Source organism: Elephas maximus, chromosome 19 (genome assembly GCF_024166365.1).
Source record: "Elephas maximus indicus isolate mEleMax1 chromosome 19, mEleMax1 primary haplotype, whole genome shotgun sequence".
NCBI lineage: Eukaryota > Metazoa > Chordata > Mammalia > Proboscidea > Elephantidae > Elephas > Elephas maximus.
Window position 1 is genome coordinate 72,413,442 of NC_064837.1, and position 27,495 is coordinate 72,440,936.

The 27,495-nt window shown below is 50.0% G+C and overlaps 1 protein-coding gene across 1 annotated transcript; it reads right to left on the reverse strand.

Annotated features, from left to right (window-relative positions):
• Positions 1 to 770: 770 nt before the first annotated feature.
• On the reverse strand, positions 771 to 27,320 carry RAB40B (RAB40B, member RAS oncogene family). Its single transcript, XM_049859190.1, has 6 exons — positions 27,100 to 27,320; positions 9,345 to 9,405; positions 4,547 to 4,607; positions 3,689 to 3,766; positions 3,277 to 3,499; positions 771 to 1,782 (listed from the first exon to the last, which is right to left on the reverse strand). The coding sequence occupies exons 1-6, from the start codon at positions 27,266 to 27,268 to the stop codon at positions 1,514 to 1,516; spliced, it is 861 nt and encodes a 286-aa protein (XP_049715147.1). The 5' UTR covers positions 27,269 to 27,320; the 3' UTR covers positions 771 to 1,513.
• Between the last annotated feature and the right edge of the window lie 175 nt (positions 27,321 to 27,495).

The window sequence follows — 27,495 nt, forward strand, 5'->3', positions numbered from 1 at the left end:
GGGCTCAGAGCACCTTCCCAACACATCACCAGACAGGCACACCCTCAAGCGGTGTTCTTCAGTGTTTCCTACTTCCTTGCCTCTGTGTTTCTCTTCAGGAAAAGAAACCGTTTTCAGTAAATGACACAGTACAAGAACTAAACCCTACAAGAACTAAACATTAGACTACTTGTGAAGGCTGAAACAGATGATTAAGCCATTGAGATCAAGGGCTGTAGTTTTGGGTTGTCTTGTGTCCCCCAAAAGGATATGTTGGAATCCTAACCGCCAGTACCTGTGACTGTGACCTTATTTGCAAATAGGGTCTTTGAAGATGGTATCAGTGAACATGAAATCATACCGGGGTAGGGTGGGTCTTGATCCCAGCTGAGTGGTGTCCTTATAAAAGAGAAGAGACTCAGACACACAGGGAAGACGGCCAGGTGCAGGCGGAGGCAGACACCAGAAAGACTGTCCACAAGCCGAGGAAACTTAAGGATCACTGGCCATCACCAGGGGCTAGGGAAGAAGTAGGAAAAAGGTTCTCCCTCAGAGCCTCAAAAGGAATCAACACGGCCAATACCCTGACTTGCAGCCTCCAGAACTGTGACAGAATATGTTTCTGTTCTCAGGACCCACCCAATTTGCGGTACTTGGTTACGGCAGCCGCACAGCTATATAAATGACACAACTATATACATATGCACAATTAGAAAAAACCAGCCGACAACTCTACCAAGAGAGAAACAAACATTTTATTTTTGAGGAACATTTTCTTAAATATTATTACTCACATCATCCCTCAAATATCTCCTGGGTGATATTTCCCTTGCCCATCTGTTGCAAATATGGTGACTATATTCAACATTAACTCGAGATATCTTTGGCATTTTCTTCTCTTAGCTTCATGACTTGTAGAACATCTTGTACAAAAAATTGTAGATTTACAGAAAAATAAGCATATAAGTCACTTATTTATCCCAAAATGTAGTAAATAACATAGCAAAAACTTTATCAAATCTGCTCCACACACATGGGACAGGCCTGCTGTACGTGATCTCCACACACGCCGACAGCATCTTAAAGTCCGTGCCTGGATGTCCAAAAGGAGGCTTACAGAATGGGCCCTCTGGTAACACTGCCTCCTTTGACTGATCTCACCATCTCTGTTCTGAATGGACACACATCCCATTCATCTCTTCGTTTTTATAAAACCAGTTATTTTAATGAAAACATTTACTGCAATCATGATATAAGTTAACATCCAAAATTCCACGTTATCTGGGATGGAACACAATACAAATCCCCCTTTTACGAGCACACAGCTAGAACAAGAGCTTCATGCATGACAAGCAGAAACGTGAGAGTCGGTGTGAGAGGGTGTCACCACGCACCCATCTCGAAGCAGCATTGTCATCAATAGAAACTGGAAAGTGTTCCCTGAATCCGGAACGTTTCTGCCTTTTTGTCTTTCAAGCGTCGCCATCCAAGTTTCTTCTGGTGAGATTCCAGCGCATTTCTTCCCATGCCACCGTTAGGAAATCTTACAGCTATTCCTGGCACAGTGTTTGGGGGGGCTGTGGGGTGTGCGGCTGGCCTTGGCCTTCCGCAGGCTCCTCCTGTGTGAGGAGCCGGCAGTGAGCGAGTAGGAGCCGCCATGCATCATCCTGGCATTGAGGCCGTTGGCCATGGAGAAGGACTTGAGGTGGCGTCTTAAGGCGACAGGGAGCGGGAGCTTGTCCACGAGGTGCACGGGCGTGCAGGACACGATGGCCCGGCAGCAGAGGTCCTGCAGGCTGAGCACTAGGAAAAGGGAAGAAAACTGCTCACCTGACTGCTATCTTCCACACCAGCCGCCCACAGGGTGGAAGCCTGAACCCGCCCTCCCTCTGGGCCTGGGGACCCTCTGGAGTGGTAGGCTGTGAGGTGGGCTACAATGCTCCCCCAGGCCGTGTGGAGGGCCTGGTGGTACTCCATACTGAAGGTCCCCGCCTCCACCCCTTAAATTCTGATGTCCCCACACCTGAGATGCCTGCTCATCCCTCCCCCCAAATCTGAGAGATGAGCTGGCCCATGAAATCTCCTTCAGGTTTGGACTCAGAGACTAAGGCTTCAGAAAAAATGCTTTGAAATGTTTTCCTTCTCATTGTATACCTGACATCAAATGAATGTAGGATCAGTTTTATAAATACATACCACACTGAAGAAAACACTTGAAAAGCAAATTGTGTTCATTTGCGTTTGGCCTAAATCATTCACTCATGGGTGAGCTCTCAGTGTGAACCACTGCTCTGTCAGTGCCCTGTCTCCACTCCCAGCTCGCACAGGGAAGGACGGGAGCAGAAATAACATCTTAACCCTAAATATCTCAGACAACGTGTGGGATCCTGAAGGAGTTAGAAAGAAAAAAAAAAAAAAAAACACGATCCACTGTGTTTGGCTTGTTTTAAAACCAAGGGTTCCAAGAAATTGTTCTAGAACAGTTCTAGAGACATTTTTGGTTATGACAATTTGGGGGGGCCGTGCGATTGGCATCTAGTGGGCATAGGCCAGGGATGCTGCTCAATGTCCTACAGTGCACAGAACACCCCCCACAGACAGCACTCAGGTCAAAATGGCAATAGTGCTGAAGCCAGAAATCCTGTTTGAGAAGAGTATTTTGTCCAACCAATCCTATGCAGCTGAATTCAATGAATGTATATTTTGTCTTCTTTATCTTTTAGAAGTGATAAGCTGACGAGTTACTCAAGGGAAAACCATGACAGCTGCACCGTGTCAAAACAGGGTTCCACAAAGCAGATGAAATACCAGAACGTGCATTTTTGGATATATTCACACTGTGTGCTTTGAATACCATATTCTAACCGCAAGTTACATTGCATTAAAAGCACTCTGTGCACTTCTGTCTCTCAAGTTCCTCTCTTTGCAAACAAAATCAGTTAAAAGTGAATCATTCAAGGCGATATGCACAGGGGAAGAGAGAAGACACCCAGCGGGATGGTGATGGCCAACGCCGGCCCGCCCGCCCTGCACCAGCTGGCCTGAGCACCTCACAAACGTTAACCTCAAAGGGGCTCATCTGAGTCGGCCATGGATTCTGCTCTGCCTCAGGAGAGCCCTCCCTCAGGCCACCCTATCTCAGGCCACCCTTCCCTGGCTCACCCTTCCCAGCCCGCTCCCCCTTGGTTCCCCTTCTCTCAGCCCCCCCGGACGAGTCCACCCGTGGCTCCCCTTCTCTCAGCCCCCCAGTCCACTCCCCCTTGGCTCCCCTTCTCTCAGCTCCCCGGCTGAGCCCACCCTTGCTGGGCCTCCAGAGCCGGTCCATCCCATGCCGCAGCAGCACGGTCCTGGCCAGCTCCGTGAACGATTCGGTGATGTTGAAGTTGCACAGGGGGCTGACCTCAAAGAAGGTCACGCCCAGGCGCTCGGCATAGCCACGGGCCTGCTCCGTGGGCACCTGCCGCTTGAAGGCCAAATGCAGCCGGTTCCCCACCAGGATTTTGGGAACGCCGGGGGCATGCTAAGGGCAAAAGGAAAACAAGGCAGTGGGTTACTCTGTGAGATTCTGTTGTATGCTGTGGGGTTGGCACTGACCATCTGCTCCGACAGGGCCCGTCACTGCCCGGCTACCCTCCAGCCACAGTAGGAAGCATTGCAGTCAAACAGTGGAGCCACACAGAGCTCTGATGACAGTGTCACCAGGTCCTACCTCATCAATCTCCTTAATCCATCGATCAATGCCATCGAAAGACCAGCGGTTTGCTATGTCGTAGACCAGGATCACACCCTGGAGGAAGAGGTGGCAGTGCTTAAAACATGGGACACAGACACACACGGTTCCTGGCCACAGGGCATGGTTGCTGGGGTGGTACTCTCTACTATGTCAAAGAAACAAAACAAACTAAACAACCACTTTAGCTATTTTATCATAAAATATATTCTTTTTATTTATCTACCAAATGTAGCAGCTACATGAATATTTCCAGTGATATTTCATAAGCTCATCGACAAACCCCAAACTTCTAGGTGAGCTGGGGACTAGAGCTCACACCCCCACACCCACATGCTACTCTAGGAACACGGGTGTGTCACAGAAAAGACCACCTCCACAACAAGCAAGGCCTGCCCACTCAGAAGTATGTGTACACACGCATGCACAGTTGTGCACAGACCATCCACGAGGCACACTTGCACACGCACGCACATGCATGCACACAGGCACACACAAATGCATGCATATGCACATGCGTGTGCATGCAGAGCCATGTGTATACACGTGCACACACATGTGCAGAATGCATGAACACTGGCACACACAAAGGCACACGCTAACACACATGCACACATGTGCAGGCACAGACATGCACAGACACGCACTCCTAGTGCTGTGTAAGCCTGAGACCCACCAAACACATCCAAGCACATTTTTAGACTCTGATGGCATTTTATGTAAATGCTTAAATTGCCTTATTCTCCGATTTTTTGTGACAGGATGGTCAGGTAAGCATTTTAAATGCTATTTATTCAAAGCTGGTCTGCCTCCTAGTTCAAGGACATGCCAGGTTACCTGTGCACCCCGTGAGTAGGAGCGGAATATAGTACAAAATCTTCCCTGCCCCGACGTGTCCCTGGAAAAGACATTGAAGGCCATTAACAAGGCATGCAAACTGAGCCCAGTTCCCTACAAGGCCGTCCCATTCTCATCTGGAGGGACTTGGACGTACTGACGGGCACCTGGGGGCCCTCTCTTTATAAAAGCGAGACTACAGGCACAGTGGTGGGCTTTAATCACTCAGATGTTACGTAAATCGTGTTTGGAGAGAGAGCTGTGTTAAGGCACATGAGTCCACACTGGGGGAGTGAGTCTACATTGCAAATGGTGAGTCTACACTGGGGCAGTGAGTCTACACTGAGGGAGTGATTCTACACTGGAGGAAGTGATTCTACACTGGGGGCAGTGAGTCTACACTGGGGCTGGTGAGTCTAGACTGGGGCAGTAAGTCTACACTGGGGGCAGTAAGTCTGCACTGGGGTGGTGAGTCTACACTGGGGCAGTGAGTCTAGACTGGGGAAGTGAGCCTACACTGGGGCAGTGAGTCTACACTGTGGACAGTGCATCTACACTGGCGTGGTGAGTATACACTGAGGAAGTTAGTCTACACTGGGGAAGTGAGTCTACACTGGGACCAGTGAGTCTAAACTGGGGCAGTGAGTCTACAATGAGGGAGTGAGCCTACACTGGGGGCAGTGCGTCTACACTGGGGCAGTGAGTCTACATTGAGGGAGTGAGTCTATACTGGGGCAATGAGTCTACACTGGGGTGTGAGTCTACACTGAGGGAGTGAGTCTACACTGGGGCAGTGAGTCTACATTGAGGGAGTGAGTCTATACTGGGGCAATGAGTCTACACTGGGGTGTGAGTCTACACTGAGGGAGTGAGTCTACACTGGAAGAAGTGATTCTACACTGGAGGCAGTAGGTCTACACTGGGGCAGTGAGTCTACGCTGTGGACAGTGAGTCTACGCTGTGGACAGTGAGTCTACACTGTGGGCAGAGCAACTACACTGGAATGGTGAGTCTACATTGAGAAAGTGAGTCTACACTGGGGCAGTGAGTCAACACTGAGGGCAGTGAGTCAACACTGGGGGCAGTGAGTCTAGGCTGAGGGAGTGAGTCTACACTGGGGCAGTTGAGTCTACACTGTGGGCAGAGCGTCTACACTGGTATGGTGAGTCTACATCAAGGAAGTGAGTCTACACTGGGGCAGTGAGTTTACACTGAGGGCAGTGAGTCAACACTGGGGGCAGCGAGTCTAGGCTGAGGGAGTGGGTCTACAATGGGGCAGTGAGTCTACACTGAGGGAGTGAATCTACACTGGGGCAGTGAGTCTACACCGTGGGCAGTGTGTCTACATTGGGGTGGTGAGTCTACATTGAGGGACTGAGCCTACACTGGGGCAGTGAGTCTACACTGGGGCAGTGAGTCTACTCTGGGGACAGTGAGTCTACACTGAGGGAGTGAGTTTACACTGGGACAGTGAGTCTACACTGGGGACAGCGTGCTGAAAGTGGGGCAGTGAGTCCACACTGGGGTGGTGAGTCTACACGGGGGTAGTGAGTCTACACTGGGGCAGTGAGTCTACACTGAGGGCAGTGAATCTACACTAGAGGCAGTGAGTCTAGACTAAGGGAGTGAGTCTACAATGGGGCCAGTGAGTCTACACTGAGAGAGAGTGAGTCTACCATGGGGTAGTACGTCTACACTGAGGGACTAAGTCTACACTGGGGCGGAGAGTCTACTCTGGGGGCAGTGAGTCTACACTGGGGCAGTGAGTCTACACAGGGACGGTGAGTCTATACTGGGGTGGTGAGTCCACACTCGGGGCAGTGAGCCTACCCAGGGCCTGTGAGTCTACACCGAGGGAGTTAGTCTACACTGGGGCAGTGAGTCTACACCGGGGCAGTGAGTCTACTCTGGGGACAGTGAGTCTACACTGAGGGAGTGAGTTTACACTGGGACAGTGAGTCTACACTGGGGGTAGTGAGTCTACACTGGGGCAGTAAGTCTACACTGAGGGAGTAAGTCTATACTGGAGGAAGTGATTCTACACTGGGGGCAGTGATTCTATAGTTGGGCAGTGAGTCTACACTGGGGCAGTGAATCTACACTGAGGGAATGAGTCTACACTGGGGCAGTGAGTCTACACTGAGGGAGTGAGTCTACACTGGGGCAGTGAGTCTACACTGGAGGCAGTGCGTCTACACTGGGGGCAGTGAGTCTACCCTGGGGCATTGAGTCTACACTAGGGGTGGTGAATCTACACTGGGGCGGTGAGTCTACATTGAGGGAGTGAGTCTACTTTGGGGACAGTGAGCCTACACTGGGACAGTGTGTCTACCTTGGGGACAGTGGCCCGACAGTCGGGCAGTGAGTCCACACTGGGGTGGTGAGTCTACATGGGGGGCAGTGAGTCTACACTGGGGCCGGTAAGTCTACACTGGGGTTGGTGAGTCTACACTGGGGCAGTGAGTCTAGACTGAGGGAGTGAGTCTACAATGGGGACAGTGAGTCTTCACTGAGGGAGTGAGTCTACCCTGGGGCAGTGAGTCTACACTGTGGGCAGTGCGTCTACACTGGAGCAGTGAGTCTACATTGAGGGAGTGAGTCTACACTGGGGCAGTGAGTCTACACTGAGGGAGTTAGTCTATACTGGGGCAGTGAGTCTACACTGGGGCAGTGAGACTACACTGAGGGAGTGAACCTATACTGGAGGAAGTGATTCTACACTGGGGGCAGTGAGTCTACACTGGGGCAGTGAGTGTACACTGTGGCCAGTGTGTCTATACTGGGGTGGTGAGTCTACACTGAGGCGGGAAGTCTACACTGGGGGCAGTGAGTCTGCACTGGGGTGGTGAGTCTACACTGGGGCGGTGAGTCTACACTGGGGCAGTGAGACTACTGGGGTGGTGAGTCCACACTGGGGAGTGAGTCCACACTGGGGGTAGTGAGTCTACACTGGGGTAGTGAGTCTACACTCGGGGTGGTGTGTCTACCCTGGGGCGGTGAGTCTACACTGGGGGTAGTGAGTCTACACTGGGACAGTGAGTCAACACTGGGGGTGGTGAGTCTACACTGGGGCATTGAGTCAACACTGGGGGTGGTGAGTCTACACTGGGGAGTGAGTCCACACTGGGACAGTGAGTCTACACTGGGGCAGTGAGTCTACACTGGGGGTAGTGAGTCTACACTGGGGTAGTGAGTCTACACTCGGGGTGGTGTGTCTACCCTGGGGCGGTGAGTCTACACTGGGGGTAGTGAGTCTACACTGGGGCAGTGAGTCAACACTGGGGGTGGTGAGTCTACACTGGGGCATTGAGTCAACACTGGGGGTGGTGAGTCTACACTGGGGCAGTGAGTCTACATTGAGGGAGTGAGTCTACATTGGGGACAGTGAGCCTACACTGGGGCAGTGAGCCTATACTGGGGGCAGTGAGTCTACACTGGGGACAGTGGGCCTACACCAGGGCGGTGAGTCTACACTGGGGTGGTGAGTCTACACTGGGGGCAGTGAGTCTATATTGGAAGAAGTAATTCTACACTGGGGGCAGTGAGTCTACACTGGGGCAATGAGTCTGCACTGGGGTGGTGAGTCTACACTGGGGCAGTGAGTCTACACTTGGGCAGCAGGCAGGAGCTGTGCCTGGTCCGTCCGTTTCCAATCCAGCAATGAGATCCACTGGGATCAGCCCTCATACACAGGCTATGTCTTTTACTCTGGGACTGAGAACAGAGGCCCAGGGTGCTTGACCTGCAGGGGAGGTATACGGAGGCTCCCACTGCTGGGACATGTAGAACTCTGAGAAGGGCCAGCTAGATCAGCTCCTGTGCATGTGCTCACGGCAGAGCTCCCGGGACGGTGGGTGCTGCATCTTTCCTCAGGGAACGTCGACACACAGCTGGTTGAGCCATTAGCACACCGACTTCACCAGGTGGTTGTGCAGGGACAGGAGCCCCTCGTGGGCCTGGCCCTGCTCGCGCAGGGGTCTCCCACACATGAGCAGCTAGATGCAGGTAGCTTTGTTGCTTCTCTTCCTTGTCACTGTGGTTGATGACCACCTTGCCTTCCATGTCTCAGAGATGCACCCAGACTCTGGAGTGATGGGCCGGGGCTCAGGAGGGAATAGGAGGCTCCCATCATTCCCAAAGATGTGGGAATGAGAACCTGGATTACTGAGAAGCAGTATCAGATCCATCAAGAATCCCTGGGCCAGCCTCAGTGGAACCTCGGGGGTCTAGACTTCATCCACAGATAGAAGCCACTGGAAGTTTGTAGGCAAGATGGCAAGATGAGAGCAACATCCAGAAAAGTGTATCTGTGTGTGTCAGTGTAGTGTGTGTGTGCATGTGCATGTGTGCCCGAGTGTGCAGGTGCACATGAGCGTGAGCAAGCATACATGTATGAGTGTGTGTGTGTCTGAGCATGTGTACATACAGTTGTGAAACAAGGGCACTCACACAACAGCCCCCTGAGCAGAGACCATGTCTGGGACAGCCCACCCTGGCTCCAGCTTCCAGCATGATCACAGGTAACACCCAGGACACAGCAGTGAGCACAGCCCCGTGCTCACCCTCAGGGGCTCCTCCTGGTTGACCGGGTGGTGGATATGCACCCTGGATGGTGGACACACACTCTGGGGAGTGGTGAGCACACTGTGGAGGGCAACGGAGAGAGGAGGCCTGCTCTCAGAACTGGCAGGTGACCGAGGCTTAGGAAGGTGGACGTGTGAGCATGGTGCATGGGAGGCCCTCACAGTCCTGCAGGGACCCAGGTGATTGTGATCAAGGTGGAAAGCCCTGTGCTTACCAGAGCTGCAGCTTCACACGCCGGCCATCCAGCAGGATAGTGGTTGTCTTGTAGTCGATACCTGTTAACAAGGAGGTCATGGGACAATCTTAACCCGGGTTTGGCTGCAAAGCATGTCCACAGGGTTGTTTTCAGTCAAAACATTTAGGGGAGAAAGGGTTCATTGTTGGTGCCGATTTAGATGTACAGGGCAAATGATGTCTAGCTGTGTGAGCATCTTCTGGATGCTCTTGGACCCCTACCTGCTGAGCTGTACTTCTTGTCCAGTAGGGAGCCTCAGCCTAACCCACTGGCTCCTCTCTCGTGACCAGCCTGCTGAGCTCCGTCGGGTGAAGGCCAGGTATCTCCTAGACCCCCCTCAGCCTCACAGTCAGGTTCCCTTGACCAGACCCACTCACGTTTGTGCCTCCCCAGCTGCTGCCCAGAGGGCAGAGTGACCCCCACAGTTCAGACTTGGCCCAACAGTCAGAAGACCAGAGGACTTTGCCTTCTGCCTCGAGGGACTGTTGGGGAACATGGGGTCCTTCATGGCCTCAGGAAGCCCGCGTGTGACCGGCAGTCAGCCCAGCAGGGTCCCCTGCCTGTTGGCAGCACTCATGGGCTCTGACTTGGGTTCTGTGTTCAAGGAGCTAGGCTAGAACAATGGAACGGGTCTGCACTGCTGAGATGATCCCCAGGGGCTCACACTGGAGACGTGAAGTCAAAGTGCGTATGAAGGTAGATTGAAGTACTACCTCAACTGTGTAAAAACACAGACACGTGTATTTGTGCGTGCATGTGCTTAAGGAAAAAGAACTGAGGGAACAGCCAAAGCTGCCATTTGGGACCTCTGGGTTGTGGAATATGGGTGGGTATACCTTCTTTTTTTCAACCTTTCTCTACGCTCAAGTCTTTTTTCAATGAGCATATTTTTCTTCTAAAATCAGAAAAGCAGTAGCATTAAAAAAAAAAAAAAAGGAAGAAAAAAGTATCCACCAGAAACCAATTTTACTTCTTTGTGAAACCACGGTGTTCACAAATGTTCTGGTGGAGACCAGCCACATTGTCAGACCTGTCAGTGAGAACTCATGCTCAAGAAAGCATCGTTGAGAGAGAAGGCTTCTATGAAGTGATTAGAGAAAGCCAGAAGGAGCCCTCCTTTCTGAAAAATAAATTAAACTCAATTCATGGCAGCTTCCTAACATGACATTAAGTGGCTTTGTGGTACTTGACTTACTCCACTTACAGGACTGATTCAGGAGTGTTCTCAAAGCACTTGGGTCTAGAGAAGACTAGTCATGAGAACATTCCAGGATGTGACCAGGCTCTGAATTTGTTGACAAGTAAAGCTGAATTAAGAATGGTAACTCTAAAAGGAAAACTTCTGACAAGGAGGTGGAAGTGAGAAGAAGAGGAAAGTCCTGCCACAAGAGACTACCCTGGAGAGAGCCCCCCGTGGATAGACGATCCTCAGCAGCCCTCCTCCAAAAGAAAAGAAAAGCCTGATGCAGCTCAGAAAACAAGCTCCTCTAAAATGCAACCAGAAAGAAGGTGCCATTACCAAATAGATTACCTTATGCTCCTTGGAAGCATCTAGAATGCTTAGACAGACTTGGCCCTGAGGCCCCCCTCCAAAGAGAAAAGCCCCACCAGAAAGTATATTGTATTCAAGAAAATCTCCCCTTATTAAAGAAGGTTGACGGCAAACAGTGTGCAAGGTAAAGGGAGCTGAGACTTAGATTCACACCCTGATAGCACATCACCCACATTTTTAGGGTGGAGTATAAGATATCCCATAAAGTACGTAGGTCTCTCCATCCTTGTGGCTTTATACTCCTAAATCATCAAGCGTGTGTCTAGTGTGTGCCTGGTGTGGGACATGTGTTTTGTGGAGTGCACCAAGGTGGGCTCGTGGAGGTCCAAGTGTTCTCGTTCTGCCTCTCAGAGTTAATATTTTAAATGTTCTCTAAGAAGAGGAGTCTTGCACTCAAAAAATAAGAACAGGACTATTCTCAAGAAAAAGGACCAATCAGACAATAAAATTAGACATGTCATAGCACAAACAACAGAACTCAACAGAACAGTTAGAAGAAGTCACAGAAACTAAAACAAGAAAAAAGAGATGGAAAACAGGAGGAAAAAGATAAGAAAACTACAAGGTTTGTGGATAAGGGCCAACATCTGATTAAATGGAGTTTCAGAAAGACAGCCAGAAAAAATAGAGAATTGTCCAAAATCACTAACAATAGTAGCAGTGGTATTAGTAATAACTACAAGAAAATTAACCAGGACTGAAGGACATCAATACATGATTCTCCAGTTGAACACTGAAAAACTATCCACACCAAGGCAGTTCATGGTAAAATTTCAGATACTAGGGATAGAGAAAAAAGTCATAAGTTTCTGGAAAATTAGGAAAAACAGCTCACATAAAATGCAACAGGAATCAAAATGGCATCTGATTTCTCAGTGGAAGCTGTATGGCACCATTTTCAAAATACTGAGGGAAAATAAACTGCAGGCTGGAATTTTATACCCAGCCAAAAGGCCAATCAAAAGTCTCAGAGTTACCTTTCTGTCTTCTTTCTGAAAAAGCTACTAGGTGATGTACCCCAGTCAGACAAGGAGGCGAACAGAGAAGACTCTGCTGGGGGTTGTGCAGAGGAAACCACTCAGCAGAGGGACCTAGGGATGATGCTGCTCATTCAGGGACCCTCAGGCCCCTCCTGCCAAGCCCCTTTCCTCTCGGGCCTGCTTGGGCCCCAGACTTCATGCTGCAACCTCCAGGAAGGCCTCCGGCCTGTCTTGAGGATGGACCCCCTCCCCAAAACCCTGTCACACGGAATCGCAGTCTCATATGTACCACAGAAGCTGTCTCCACTAACTGTAAGCCCCGTCTGTTCGCCCTTCAACATACAGGAGATGATCCCTCACGTTGGCTGGGTAGAGAAATCAACTAGTGGACAAAATCTTACTCCCTCAGACTGGAATGCATCTGTTTGTTCTTTCCTCAAGGAAATTCAAAGACAGCGCCAAAGGCAGGCATAATTAAGAGACTCAGAATCACCGCTCTTTGCATAGGTTAGAAGTCTGAGGGGTATACATCAAGGACACAAAAGTAGAAGCAAATTCCCTTTACCAAAAACCAAACCTACTGCCGTCAAGTGGATTCTGACTCATAGCAACCCTATAGGACAGAGTAGATCTGTCCCGTAAGGTTTCCAAGGAGTAGGTGGTGGATTCCAACTGCTGGCCTTTTGATTATCAGCCGAGCTCTTAGCCACTGTGCCCAATCCCATTTATGATCTAAAATTAGGCACTCCCTGGGCTGGCCTGGCTTCCCCAGGGTCTGGGTGCTGAATCCTCCCATCCCACCCATACAGGGACACCGTGTATGGCCAGTAGGCACTTTCTGAGCTCCCCCTCCTTCTCTGTCTCTCCCTCCCCATCTTCCTGACATGAAGGAGCATGGGGCGTTTTCAGTATCGTGAGGCAGGCCTCACGGACAGAGATAACCCTTCTGTACTGATTAAAATTTTTTTTTTCTTGTTTCGCCCTAAGAATCAGTACAAGAGAACACTTTCTAGATCAAATGAGCCGACCCCACTACGAAGTAGTCCCCTTATCTCCCTCTGACTCTCTCAGACCAGAACAGTGTGGGGTGTGGTTTTCCTGAGGACCCGGTGGAAGCTGAGGAAGGAATCCTTGCATAGAAAGGAAAATGCTCTTCTGAAATCCCTTGACCAGGTGATTCTACCGGCCCCACCTCATTGCTTCAGGCCCTGTTTAATCGCTCTGTGGCGTGACTTCAAAGGACCTCCTCACCATCCTCTGAAACCCCACTAAGCTCTGCAGAAGGTAACTGCAGAACACCTGTGTCCTTTTGTGGCAGTCATCGCTGAGGCAGGTGTAGTGTGAAACATATACAAATATGAATAAATATTTACATGCACACGCAGTATATATGTATGTGTATGTTCGTATATAGAAGTCCTGGTGGCATAGTGGTTCAGCACTCAGTAGCTAACCGAAAGGTTGGTGGTTCAAATCCACCAGCCACTCCATGGGAGAAAGATGTGGCAGTCTGCTTCCACAAAGATCACAGCCTTGGAAACCCTATGGGGCAGTTCTACTCCATCCCATAGGTCACTATGAGTTGGAAGTGACTTGACGGCAATGAGTTTTTTTCTTTTTTCTCTCATTAAACAGTTACTACACATATGGTTTTGTGACATTGGTTACCAACCCCACGACATCAACACTCGCCCTTCTCGACCTTGGGTTCCCTTACCAGCTTTCCTGTCCCCTCCTGCCTTCTAGCCCTTGCCCCTGAGCTGGTGCCCCTTTAATCTCGTTTTGTTTTATGGGTCTGTCTAATCTTTGACTGAAGAGGGAACCTCAGGAGAGACTTCACTACTGAGCTAAAACGGTGTCCGGGGGCAGTACTCTCGGGGTTTCTCCAGTCTCTGTCAGGCCAGTAAGTCTGGACTTTTTTTGTGAGTTAGAATTTTGTTCTATATTTTTAGTTTTTTTAAATGTATTTATTCTAGCAACTTCTGAGTTAATGCTGGACATATATATTTTCCCTTGGAATGCCGAAGGCTTTGCAGTGTCTGCGTGGAGTGACGACTACACACACTTGGGGGTTTAATTTTGAATCTGAGGTAACCCCAGCCTTGGCACGGCTGTTAGCAGGTGGTGAGAGACCCACCCTTCCCATACTGGAGCCGTTTTATTTTTGTCCCTCAGGAGATTAACCTACTGCCCGAGTATGGTTGGCTCCTTTGATCTAGAAAGTATCCTCTCATGCTTATTTTTTCAGGCCAAACAACTAAAAAGTAGTTTTCATAAATGTATTCATTCTAACAGTCTTTTTCAGCGCCCTGTGAGCCCTCTGTATTTTATTTTCACCTGAGTCATGAAAGTGTGTGGTATAAGGTGTCAGATGCTCTCTAAGGCCTAGTGTGAAAAACGGCAGCCCCGTCTATGCCCCTGAGCTTCCCACTCCCCATTTTAACATTTTTTTATCACGTGTTTGCTATGTATCTCCAAGTTTCTAAAAACACACATTTCTGCTCCCTTCAGATAACGACTATAAATGCTGGGCCAGATACAATGCCACCAATGACCTGACAACACTGGAGGCGACCCAATGCATGAGGACAGAGGGTCCCTGTCATCCTCTCTCAACTTTGGCATCATAACTTGGAGATGCAACTGGCCAGCCTCCTCACCAGATGGAAAAGAACAAACCTGAGAATTAAAGTAACACAGAAGAAACCAGAGATGGGCACGTGCTGGGGTAAGTTTGGGAAAAAAGATAAATAGAGTGAGAAAGAGAGACTCCTAATGGTATCTTTTAGCCACCTGGATCCAGCCATGCCTGAAACTAGAATAACATTTCAGTTGCACAAAGCAATATGTTCCTTTTTGCTTAAGCTACTTTGATCTGATTTTTTTGTTTGTTTGCATTTCATTTGCACTAAAAGTGCCCTGTCCGAAAGAAAACTCTTGAAGCTAACTGGAGAGAGGAACAGAGAGTGGTCTGTGCTGGGAAAAGATACATTTTAACATATCCCCAAAGCGAAATACAAATGACCTCCACATCCCAGAGTCTCGCTACCAGTAAACAAGTAGTAAAAGAAAATCTAACTCAATAACAGTGAGTTAATTATTAACCGTCATGGCCCAAACTGAACTCAGTGACTTCTTAGGGTGGCTGTTCCATTAAAGCAGGCTGCTGAGTAAGCAGCCCCTCCAAGGGCAGTTTTACAAGGAAGACAGCAGCCCGCCAAGCCCCAACCTCTACGCATCAGGCCCGCCGGGTGGGCCCTTCCTTCCTGTGCATCCTCCAGTCCTTCTCAAAGCCGGGCTCCCAGGATACCTGGAGGGAACACACGTGTTAACATGGACCCGCGATGCTACCCCACAGAGGTTGAAGTAGACTGACAGCCCCACCCTAGAGGGACCTGCATCCCCTGGGCCCCCAACTCAGGCCCATCTCACGCAGGCCCATGATGGGTGGTGCTGGGTGCTGTGCCCTGTTCAGATCCAGAACCTTCCACTCCTCCCCCAGCCACCACCCCCAAGTCTGGACACCAGGCCTAGAGCCACTGCTGCTCTTACTCCAAGTTATTTTTTCTCTAAAATCAAAGTTGTTCCAAAGATAAGCTTCTAACACAGCTGTGCCTCCCCCAAACCACACCCTTTTATGGTTGGGTTCAAATTTATATCATAAGACCTCCTGTTTTCACAAACTTACTTATTGGACACTCTTATTCTCTGCAGCATCTTCTTCTGTGTTATCTCCGCATGTATGTGCTTGCAGTTTTATCTATTGTATCTTGTCTGCTGTGACCACCGTGAGTAATGATACATCTGGGTTCAGGAATACATAACTATTTTTGAGAATCGTGATGTCAGTGTGTTACGGACGAAGATAACTGTTGGTAAATAATTCACCAAGAATTCTGTAATCAAATCAAATAGGAATGCACCAAGGTTCCCACACAGAGCCTGGGACGAGGTGGCCCTGTCAGAATACACCAAGACTCCCACATAGAACATGGGACAAGGTGGCCTGTCAGAATGCACCGAGGTTCCTACAGAGAACCTGGGACGAGGTGGCCTGTCAGAATGCACCGAGGTTCCTACAGAGAACCTGGGACGAGGTGGCCTGTCAGAATGCACCGAGGTTCCTACAGAGAACCTGGGACGAGGTGGCCTGTCAGAATGCACCGAGGTTCCTACAGAGAACCTGGGACGAGGTGGCCTGTCAGAATGCACCGAGGTTCCTACAGAGAACCTGGGACGAGGTGGCCTGTCAGAATGCACCGAGGTTCCCACACAGAGCCTGGGACGAGGCGGCCTGTCAGAATGCACTGAGGCTCCCACACAGAGCCTGGGACGAGGTGGCCCTGTCAGAATGTTCATTGAATGAGTCAGAATAGCAGAAGCAAAAAGGGAGATAATTTTAACCTCCTGAAAAAAAAGAAGTCAAATGCCAACCAGTGCTTCTCTACACTTTTAGCTCCACACGATGAATAAATAATCCAGCAATCTATTTTCATTCCTCTGCCACCTGCTTAATCTCTTCCAGCAACCAGTAGACAGGCATGCCTTGACAGAAGACGATCCCTTTTATGGTATAAATACTGATTAGATGTAAGTCATGGACACATTCAGCTTTGAGTACCTGGCATTTGAGAAAGTGTCTTAGGTCAAATTAAAATATGAGAGAGCAGATTCGTGGTTTCCAGGGGCTGGGGAGAAGAGGCTGGAGTGCCTGCTAATGGGTACGGGGCTTCCTTTTGGGGATGAAGATGTTTGGGACCTAGATGGAGGTGGTGGTTGTACAACAACGTGAATGTACGAAATGCCCCTGAGTTGTGCCCTTTAAGATGGTTACTTTTACCAGAAAACTTGTTGCTGTTGAGTCAACTCTGACTCATGATGACCCCATGTGTGTCAGACTAGAACTGTGCCCTACAGGGTTTTCAAGGGCTAATTTTTGGGAAATAGATGGCCAGACCTTTCTTCTGAGGCACCTCTGGGTGGTCGAGTGTGTTAACCATTTGCACCACTCAGGGACTCCCTCAGCAGCATTGCTGTACCAAATGTCCCAACCCACGGAGTCCGCGCTAATCCTCAGGAAGAGGCCTGAGCCCTGGCACCATCAATCTCCTGGTCTCCTCTCTAGTTTCAAGAGCTCCTCCGAACAGCAGACGCTAAGGCTACGTGGTGTGTCTGGGGATGAAAAGAAAAGCTCTCGTTGGAAGCACTGACCTAGAGGTCAGTGGAGCTGCAGTGGCCTGGGGGACGTCAGCCCTTTGGTGAGTGGTGCCCAGTCTCACTCTGCTGCGAATGACCATCCCGAATGCCAGACAGCCAAGCCAGGCCTCCTGTCCCTGCTCAGGCAAGAGAACCAGCACCTCCTTCTACACTAGCCCAAAGAACGCTGGGCATCCATTTTATGTAAACTTGGTCTCGACACCTGAAGCTTCAAAGAGGGCCAAAGCCCGGACCTGCGAGGGCAGACCTGGTGACCTGGTGGAGTCTACCCCACAGGGTCATCTGCCACCCTCCACCGGCCCCTGAGCACTTCACGTTACGGTACAGAACGTAGAGCGACCCTATTGTGCTGGCCCTCAGAGCCAGTCAGCCAGGCCCCTCTGTGAGGACAATCCCCTGGGTCTAAGAGAAAAGGGCTGCTGCCCCTCAGGCTGGGTCAGGCCCTAGGCACCGGCCTGCTGAGCCAGGAGCCTCAGAGTCGCCAGCAGCCCAGCCCAGCCAGAGCCAGCATGCTGCCCGCCAGACACGGGGCTCTGGGGGCTCCTCTCGTGTGGTTCCTCTAACATCTCAGACGTGTGGCTCTGTCTTGCCTTCGTGTCTATAAATGTAATACTTCCCACCTGCAGTGGGCCAAATAGTGGTCCCAGTTCTAACCCCCCACCACTGCCATCGAGTCTATTCTGACTCATAGTGACCCCATAGGGTTTCCAAGGCTATAAATCTCTAGGGAAGCAGACTGCCATACCTTTCTCCCTCGGAGCTGCTGGTGGTTTCCAACCGCTGATCTTTCAGTTAACAGTCGCTAGCTTTAACCACTGTACCACCACGGCTTCTTGTTCTAAACCCCAGTACCTGTGAACGTGACCTTGTTTGCGGATGTACTCAAGTTAAGATGAGGTCATCCTGAATTAGGCGGACCCCAAATCCAACCTGTGGTGTGCATAAAAAAGGGGAATCTGGACAGAGAGAAGCTGGCCACGTGAGACGGAGGCAGAGATTGGAGGGGTGGTCTACAAAGCCCAGGAACGCCAAGCATTGCCGGCAGCCACCAGAAGCTGGGAAACAGGAAAGGAACAGATTCTCCCTCAGAACGTCCAGGAGCCAACACTGCTGACAACTTGATTTCCTACTTCTGGCCTCCAAAACTGTGAGAAATAAATTTACGTTGCTTTAAGCCCCAGTTTGTGGCTCTTTGTCGCGGCAGCCACAGGAGACGAATGTGCCGTCCACAGCCATTTCACCCGGCAGCTCCCGCAAACACCTACCTCCCATCAGTCCACTCACCACCCCATCCAGGCTCTAAGATAAGGAAGCTCAAGGCCCAGGGTGCTGAGATCCCACTCACAGGCTTCTAGCCATTTGGGTGAGTGATTCCAAAGTCTGACCAGGCTGGCTTCTGCATCTCTCAGGGGTCAGACCAACATGATATGTTAAAACAAACGGTGTGCAGCACCCAGTCCTGTAAAACATGCCCATTGTTCTGAACCAGAAGAGACACATTCTATCTCCAGATGGTCTTAGGAATCTAAGAGAATATTCAGTATTTTGCATACATAAATTTATCTTTCCTAAGAAATAATACTTTTCAGCCTTATGTATTAAGGGTATGTGCACTTATGCTTTCCTCTCTGTAAACTTGCTTTTGTTTTTATTTTTAATGAGACAGAATGCCACCCCCATCACGAATCACAATACAAATAACACGCCAGTTGATTCAAATTCATGAGCAAACCCGGCTAAGTCACATTTGGGGGGAGGGTAATTAATTATTAGCTATCTCCCTTCCTCAATCTTCTTTGATCTTCATATTTTCTTATAGCCCTGGTGACACAGTGGTGACTGAAAGGTCGGCTGTTGGAACTCACCAGCGGCTCCGTGGGAGAAAGATGTGGCAGCCTGCTTCTGCCGTGGAAACCCTACAGGGCAGTTCTACCCTGTCCTACAGGGTCGCTATAAGTCAGAATGGACTCAACCAACGGCACACAACAACAGCAAGAGGTTGGAATATGCAGCTTACATCAACTAAAAACAACAGGTTTACTTTCATATGACAAAACCCCAGAATCACTTATGACAACCTCCTTGTCTCTACCAACAGCCTCATGGAGACGTTTCCCAAGAGATGACCAGTAGATCAGGTGGTTTCAGGTGGACAGCTCTGGGTGGACAGAGTGCTTGGCGCTGGAACCCATAACTTGGCAGTGCTGAGCCTTCCCTGCCGGGCTACGGAGGCAGGCTCTTGGCAGAACCAGCAGGAGGTGGATGCCGGCAGGACTTTGGACCACTGAATGTCCCCATTACTTTGTTCTAGAATCGTGCCCTCAGTCTTCTAGCCAGTGGGTCTTAGATCACATCAGGTCATGCTGTCAGCTTCCCATCGCCAGAGGGGTCGTGTCTGCACTGGACTGAAGTCAGAATGGGCTCCATGTATGTGGTGGGGCCCAGGTGTGGCCTTTAAACTACACGGCATGTTAAAAAGAATCCAAGACCATAGAAATCCAAACCCACTTAAGTAAAAACAAAAGTAAGACCAAATTCTCAGAAATGTAATTGACTATGGTTATATTGTGGTTGTTGGTTGACATCAAGTCACCCCGACCCATGGAGACCCCATACACAGTAGAGCAAACGCGATGGTGTCTTCAGTCCTAAAGTGGTTGCCAAGGGAAGCTCGCAGATTGGCCATGTGACTCGTAAATCCACACCGTCTGCAGAATCGCAGCCCAGGGAGTGGCTCGTCAAAGGCAGCGGAAAGGAGAAAAGCCTGCCTGATAGTGCAAAACACTTTTCTCTTATTGTGGTCAAATAGAGACAACAAAACACTTGCCACTTTAACCATTTTTACACGCACAATTCTGTGGCATCAGTCACGTTCACCATGTTGTATACCCACCACCACTACCCGTTTCCAAATGTTTGGCATCACCTCAAACAAACTCAGCCCCCCTCAGCAACAGTTCTCTCCCCTTCCTCCCCCACCCCCACCTGCTTAAAAAAAAAAATGAATTTAGGTTCTTACACATTTGCCTATCCTGGATATTGCATGTAAGTGGGATCATACAGTATTTGTCCTTCTGGGTCTGGTTTCTTTCACTTGGCATCATGTTTTCGAGGCTCATCCATGCTGTAGCGCGGATGCGTGTTGTTCAGCCATGAAGAGAAATGAAGTCTTGACACATGCCGCACTTTGCTGCAACAAGACGCTTCAATGCTCCTCACAGCTAGGAAAAGCTGCTTTTCCCGAGCCTTTCTGAACATTCCATTTGAAGAAGCCGAGGACAGCGGAGGGTGGGATAAGAGAATGGCCAGTCGCCTCCATCAAAGTCCTGGGTTTTCCCTCTCGGTGAGTGCCCTGAGGAACTTACTCACTTCTCAGGGCCAAACATAACCTAGCTCAGTAATGAGTCTCCTCACACTCCGTGTGGTAGTTATCATGATCAGCCCTTAGCAAATATGAAACAGAGAAAGGAAGATAAGATTTTCCAGCTGGAAAAAGGAGCCAGGAAAGTAGTCACAGAAAACAGTTAGTCTCTTGTGCTGGGAAAAAATTGGGAGGCGAGAGATTGTAGCATTCAATGTCAATTTAGTCTACCCCCTCCCCCATCACTAATGAAATGACCAAAATGAAGATAATGCAGCAGCAGAGAAGGAAAGGGTCACAACCTGGTGCCCGAAATATCACCCATTGGAGGCCAGGAGAGACACCAGATTCTGAGATTCCAGGGTGAGAGAGGACAAGGCCAGCCACCCCAACTCCTGGGTCATGCTGTGGAGAGGCAGAGCCTCCAAGGGGAAGAGAGGCTGGGACTGGGCATGCCCCCCAGATAGAAGTGAGGCCCAGGACACTGGTGAACGGTGACAGGCTGGAGTGTGAGGAGTCATGGTGGAGTAAAGGCTCCTTTCTGGGAGATGGGCACTTGGCAGGAGGGACTACCCAGCCCAGAGTTCCCCTCCCTCTCCCTCATTGCGTGCTTGGGTTACAGGACAGAGTCTAAAACCCAAGACCCCTGCCCTCCAACTGCAGGCAAAGAGGAAACAAAATGGCCAGTGTGGAGACCCAGTCTGCTACCCAGACTGCAGCAAAGGTGACAAAATGTCCAGTGGAGCTGTCCGTGCAGGAGAGGCACGTGGGGACGCACCACAGCTACCGTGAAGACAAAGCACAGGGTAAAACCCACCAGCAAAAGACCAGGAGCCCGGCCCACGTGTTACAGACACAGGCACAGCTCTAGGCCGAGGCCCACACACTCCCCAGACTGACAAAGGTGGGAAAGGAGGCTCTTTCCAACTGGAATCCAAGTGGAAACAATGTGTCCTGGCTCTGACCTCATGCTTCATTCCAGATGGAAAGCAGGAATCAATGTGAAAGGTTAAAACAATAAAGTTCGTACAAGGCAACATCTTCTAAGTAGACAAAGATTTATTAAACAGGACCCAAAAACTCCTAACCACAAAGTATTGATGATTTGAATATTAAAGATTATAGTAAAATTAAGTGCTTCTGTTCACCCAATGACAATTAAAATTGCGTGAAAAGACAACCCAGAGATGGGAGTAGTTATTCACATACCTATACCTGACACGGAAACCCTGGTGGTGTAGTGGTTAAGTGCTACGGTTGCTAACCAAAAGGTCGGCAGTTTGAATCTGCCAGGTGCTCCTTGGAAACTCTACGGGGCAGTCCTACTCTGTCCTATGGGGTCACTATGAGTCGGAATTGACTCGACAGCACTGGGTTTGCTTTTGGTTTTGGTTATACCTGACACAGAACTTGTATCCAGAACACATTAAATAAAGAAAGAAAAACTCCTACCAATCAATAAGAAAAAAACAGACAACCGAATAGAAAAAAATGGACAAAAGACTTGGACATCTCACAAAAGAGGAAATCTAAATAAGCATACGAAAAGGTATTCTACCTCATTAGTCATCAGAGAAATGCAAATTGAAACTACCTCTCCAGATGGCTAAAGTGCAAAGGAGGGGAACTACCAAGGGTTGGCGAGGATACGAGGATACCAGCAAGCTGAACTCTCCTACTTTGCCGGTAGGAGGGTCAATTGCTATCATCACTTTGGAAAACTGCTGGGAGCATCTATACAGCTGCGCATACGCAGTACTCAGCAATCCCACACTTGGGTACATTCCTACATAGACCAAAAGATACATACTAGGAATGTTCACAGCAGAAGTAATCATAATATAAACTAACATCCAACACAGATGATAAATAAACCATGGCGTAGTCCCACAAAGGATACGACGAGAAGAAACAACTGCCCCCAACGACACGGGAGAATCTCACACACAAGGGAGCAAGAGAAGCATTTGCAGAAGGGCATATCCTGCCTGATGACACCTGTACAAGGTTTAAAAACAGGCAAATGCATCCACGCTGATAGAAGTCAGGAGAACGGTTATGGGGGTGGGGGGGCGGGGAGGGTAGTGACTGGAAGGGAGAATAAGGAAGGGACAGGGTGGGGGGCTGTTAGCGTTCTGTTCTCAGTCTGGGTCTGGTTACATGTGTGTTGGGTTTGTAAAAATTCATCGATCTGCACAACCGCAGTATGTTCACTTCCCTATATGTATGCCCCCTCACCCTTCGCTATCAGTTCGATTCCGACTCATAGCAACCCTGTAGGACAGAGTAGAACCACCCCATAGGGTTTTCAAGGCTGTAATCTTTACAAAGACAGACCGTCACATCTTTCTCCCACAGAGCAGCTGGTAGGTTCGAACCACCGACTTTTCAATCAGCAGCAGAGTGCTTAACCATTGTGCTACCAGGGCTCCTTTATATGTATACAGAGAAAGGTATATATGTGAATATGTGTATATATAGTTAAAAAAGAAAAAGAGACAAAGAATCCAACCTAAAAGAAAACATAACCCAAGGAACAGAGGAAATTCATCCCGATTGCTTCATGTAATATGCAAACTTAATAAGAACACTAAATTGGTAAAATAAGAGCTCAAAGAAGAGTTTTTAATGAAATGAATTCTTTCAGAAATGAAATTTTTTTTAATAAGAAATAAATTGGAGACCCCAACAATACCATTGCTGAATGAATTAATAAATTAAAAACTGCTACAAACAGTTTAGAAACCCTGGTGGCATACTGGTTAAGAGATATAGCTGTTATAGCTGTTAACCAAAAGGCTGGCAGTTTGAATCCACCAGCTCTCCTTGGAAACTGTAAAGGACAGTTCTACTCTGTCCTACAGGGTCGCTATGAGTCAGAATCGACTCAATGGCAATGGGTTTGGTTTTTGGTTTATGAATAGGTTACTAAAACCAAAAATTACTGACAAATAGAAAAGCCTTGAGATAATCACAGAAATGCAGAAGAGGAAAATAAAAAGATCAAAGCAATGAGAAAGACGTGAATACGGAAGACGAAGATGATCTAACATTAGGTTAATTGGCACAGTAGGCAGAATAATGGCCTCTAGAAGATGTCCATGTCCTAATCCCTAAAACCCATGAATATGTTAGGTTACGTGGCAAAGGGGAATTAAGGCTGCAGATGGAATTAAGGTGGCTAATAGGGTCACTATGAGACGGAATCAACTCAACAACAACAGGTTTGATTTTTAATCAGCTAACCAGCAATCCTGGTGGTGCAGCGGTTAAGTATTCAGCTGCTAACCAGAAGGTTGGCAGTTTGAACCCACTAGCCGCTCCACGGAAAATGTGGCAGCCTGCTTTCACGAAGGTTTACAGACTTCGAAACCCTATGGGGCAGTTCTGCTTTGTCCTACAGGGTCACTGAGTCTAAACTGACTTGGCACCAATGGGTTTAGTTTTCTTTGGTTAATCAGCTAACCTTGTAATAGGGAGATATCCTGGATTATCAAAGTGGGCCCAGTGTAATCACAACAGTCCTTAAAAGTGGAAGCGGGAGGCAGAAGAGTCAGTGTCAGATCACGCCACATGAGAAAGACTGGACCAGCCATTGCTGGCTTTGAAGATGGAAGGGGGTCCTAAGCCAAGGCATGCGGGGGGCCCTGTAGAAGCTAGAAAAGGCAGGAAATCAGATTCCCTCCTAGAGCCTCTAGAAAAGAACACACTGCCAATACCTTGATTTTAACTCAGCTAAACCATGTTGGCCTTTCTGACCCCCAGAACTGTAAAATAATAAGTTTGTATTGTTTTAAGCTGCTAAGTGTGTGGTAAATACGTTATAGCATCAATAAGAAACTTATACAATCGGTGTCTGTGAAGGATAAACAACAACAAACGTAACAGAGATGCTTCAAAAATATAACAAAGTAAATGCCCCTGAAACTTAAAAAAATACCTGCTAACTGAAAGAACACACCGTGTATCAGGCATTCAACACAAGACGTTCAACTCTGAGACATGGCCTGAGTTAGCTAGTGAACTGAGGCCAAAAGAAAGAATTCTGCAGAAACTCGGAAGAAAAGGCAAATCACTCACATGGGGGAAAAAAATCAGGCTGATTTCTGATATCAGATAGCTGATAGCAAAATTCAATGCTGGACTAGTGGAACGAGAGTTACAAAGTGTTGGGGAAAGAATATATAAGCTAAGAGTATCATACCCAGCCAAGATTTTGTTAAAAAATAAAGACAATCGGCTAGCATTCTCAAACATGAAAAAGCTCAGGAAATACAGTACTCATGAGCCCTTTCTGAAAAAAATGACTGATAATGAAGTGTAGCTAATTAAGAGATAGAGCAAGGTAAAGAATTCCAGAAACATCAATGGTAAAAGGACTGACGGTGAGCACTGAACCCACTCGGATGTTGAGTTAACATGAACGATTATGACAGGTAGTACAGCTACAATCAAAAGTGAGTTTTACAAACCTGGGCAATGTGAGATAGCAACATAGCCTATAAAACTCAGGTGGCAGGTAGAGGGGAACAAAAGTGTGAAGGTGCACACACCCTTGCTTCAATGCCAGAAGCAAACATGTTTCAAATGGAAACATGTCACTTTTTCAAAATCATAATGATTTTAACTTCCTCCTAGTTTTCATAGTCTCTTCTCTTAATCTTAAAGGAATCTTTCAGTAAATAGAAAACCCATGAGAGGGCACATTCACGATATGGGTTCTTTTCTGGGGTGTCTCAAGCCAAATAGACAACAAAACTTTTTGCAAAAAGTGTCTTTTTAGCCTATTGTAGCCTGTTGTTGGTTGCTGATTGTGACTCACAGTGACCCTGTGTGTGCAGAGAATTGGGCTCCACAGGTTTTCAACACAGTGACCTTAACCAGTTGGCCAGGTCTCCTTCCGAGATGCCTCTGGGTGGATTCAAACCACCAACGTTTCCGCTAGTGGTCTAAAAAAAAAAAAAAAAAAAAATTTTTTTTTTTTTTTTTTAGCACTTAATAATCATTGTGCCACCAGGAATCCTTCTTTTTAGCCTAAATCCTTACAGACCACTCTCATTAAGATACCCACATGTCCTGTTGTTTCTCTGCTCAGGAGCCTCAGGCTGCCATGAGCTCTCACTCCTCCCCTGAGGCCTGTGCTAGTCAGAGGTGCCCCGTCCTGGTTGAGCAGACCCAAATCCTTTTCCTCCCTTCTTAGAAGCTCAGGTCAAGTCACAACTCCTTGTGATGCCCACGTGTCCAGTTCACGCAAACTCCACTTCTTAGAAAGCCCCCAGACTGGCAAGGGCAGGAGCTCCTCCTGTGACCTATGTCTCCTCTAGGCTGGCCTTGACCTCTTGCCTCCTGCCACCCCCCACCTTGCCTCCCGTGCCCTCAGGCCCCCTCAGGTCAGGAGCTCTAAGTGTCTCCGAGATTGAGGGGTCCCTCTAAGGGTCCCTCCTGGGCTCCAAAAACTTGGTCGCCGATTGCAAACCCAGGATGCAGAGAGAATGGCTACAATTTCTATGCTGGAAATGTCCAATCCCAGGCCCGAGGACGCTCACGTCCTGCCACAGCCACACCTGCAGCACGGAGGCTGCTGAGCCACCCTGGCAGGTAAAGGCCTGGAGTCGCGCCATCGCCTGTCCCTTCTCCAGTCTCCCACCCAGGTTTCTGTAGACGGCACTTCCCTCTCCTTTCCTCCGTCCTCGCAGCCCCCTACTCACACTCCAGGGGCCTGCAGGATCCAGCCACCTCAGGCTGCCGCTCTCCAATCTCAAACTTCAGGGCACCCCTGCCCGGCTGCAGCCCCTAACCCGCTACTACTGTGAGCAGAGCCTGGGCGTCCCGGTGGCCCCCGCGCTTGCAGCCCAAGCTTCTGCGTGATTCCTTCCTCCGCCCCATGCCGGGATCGGGGGTCACCTGGGCATCTTTGCCTAGTCTGTCCACTAGGCGAGGAGACCCTCAGACAAGCGGGAATCCTGGAGAGGCCTCGGGACTCGTTTATCCGCGTCCTCTCTCGCGCCTCTCCACCCGACCCACGCGCTGGGCCACCGTCTGGGCGCCTGGTTCTCAAAGCTCCGCTCCAAACGCTGCGACCACGACTTTGTTCCTGACCCCTGCCAGGCTCCGGGACGCGGCCTGCTCTCCTGCCCTTCTCCTGCCCCTGCCCTGCCGGCTCCTGCCCCCGCCCGGTTCCGCGCAGGCCACGCACCCTCTCCAAACACATTGCGCTCAACCTGGCCTCCCTGCGGGGCCTGCGGGCGCCCCTCATCCAGTCTCCGCGCCCGGGTCCCCACGGCCCCTCGGCCTCGCATAGCCCGCACGTCCGCGGACCCAACGCGGCACCGCCTCCGCCCTCTCCCAGCCGCTCCCGCGCGGGCCGCTCACCACGGGACTGAAAAGAGGAGCCCGGTCCCGCGCCCCCGGTCCCTCGCCCCCCGCCCCTGAGCCCCGCGACCTCGTCCTCGGCCCAGCGCCCCCGGCCATTCGCCCCCGGCAGCACGTCCTCAACACCGCGCCACTGGTCCCGCGCCCCCGCCCCTGGGCTGGCGCCCCCGGCCCCCCGACTCGCTCCCTCCGCGCCCCCGGCCCCCTGGCTCGCCCCCCCCGCCCCCCGGCTCGCGCCCCCGACCCGCTCACCCGCCGGGTGGCCGTAGGGGGACTCGACGGTGCCGTCCTGCAGGCTCGCCAGGATCTCTCCCTTGCCCACGTCGCTGTCGCCCACCAGCAGGAACTTGAGCAGGAAGTCGTAGGCCCGCACCGGGCTGCCGATAGCGCTCATGGTGCCGCGCTCCTCGCCCCGCGCCATCCCCGGCCCACGCGGAGAGGCGGGACTCGCGGGACGAGACTCCGCTCCCGCACCACCCCCGCCGCGCTGACAGCCCGTGGCCCCGCCCCTCCCCGCCATTGGTGTGCGGCAGTTGCTAGGCGGCTGAGCGTGGCGATTGGCTGGTCCGCTCCCCCGTTGGACTCGTCCCGCCCCCAGGCTGACGCCCACCCGCTCCTCAGCGGAGGTGGCTGCTACCGCAGCCAATA

Coding starts and splice junctions, on each gene's coding strand:
- RAB40B (XM_049859190.1), bottom strand. CDS start 27,268: ATGGCGCGGGGCGAGGAGCGCGGCACCATGAGCGCTATCGGCAGCCCG. Junction 9,406..27,099: donor CCCCTACGGCCACCCGGCGG/GTGAGCGGGTCG, acceptor CCTTGTTAACAG/GTATCGACTACAAGACAACC. Junction 1,783..3,276: donor GCTCTGGAGGCCCAGCAAGG/GTGGGCTCAGCC, acceptor CCCTTTTCCTAG/TGCTCAGCCTGCAGGACCTC.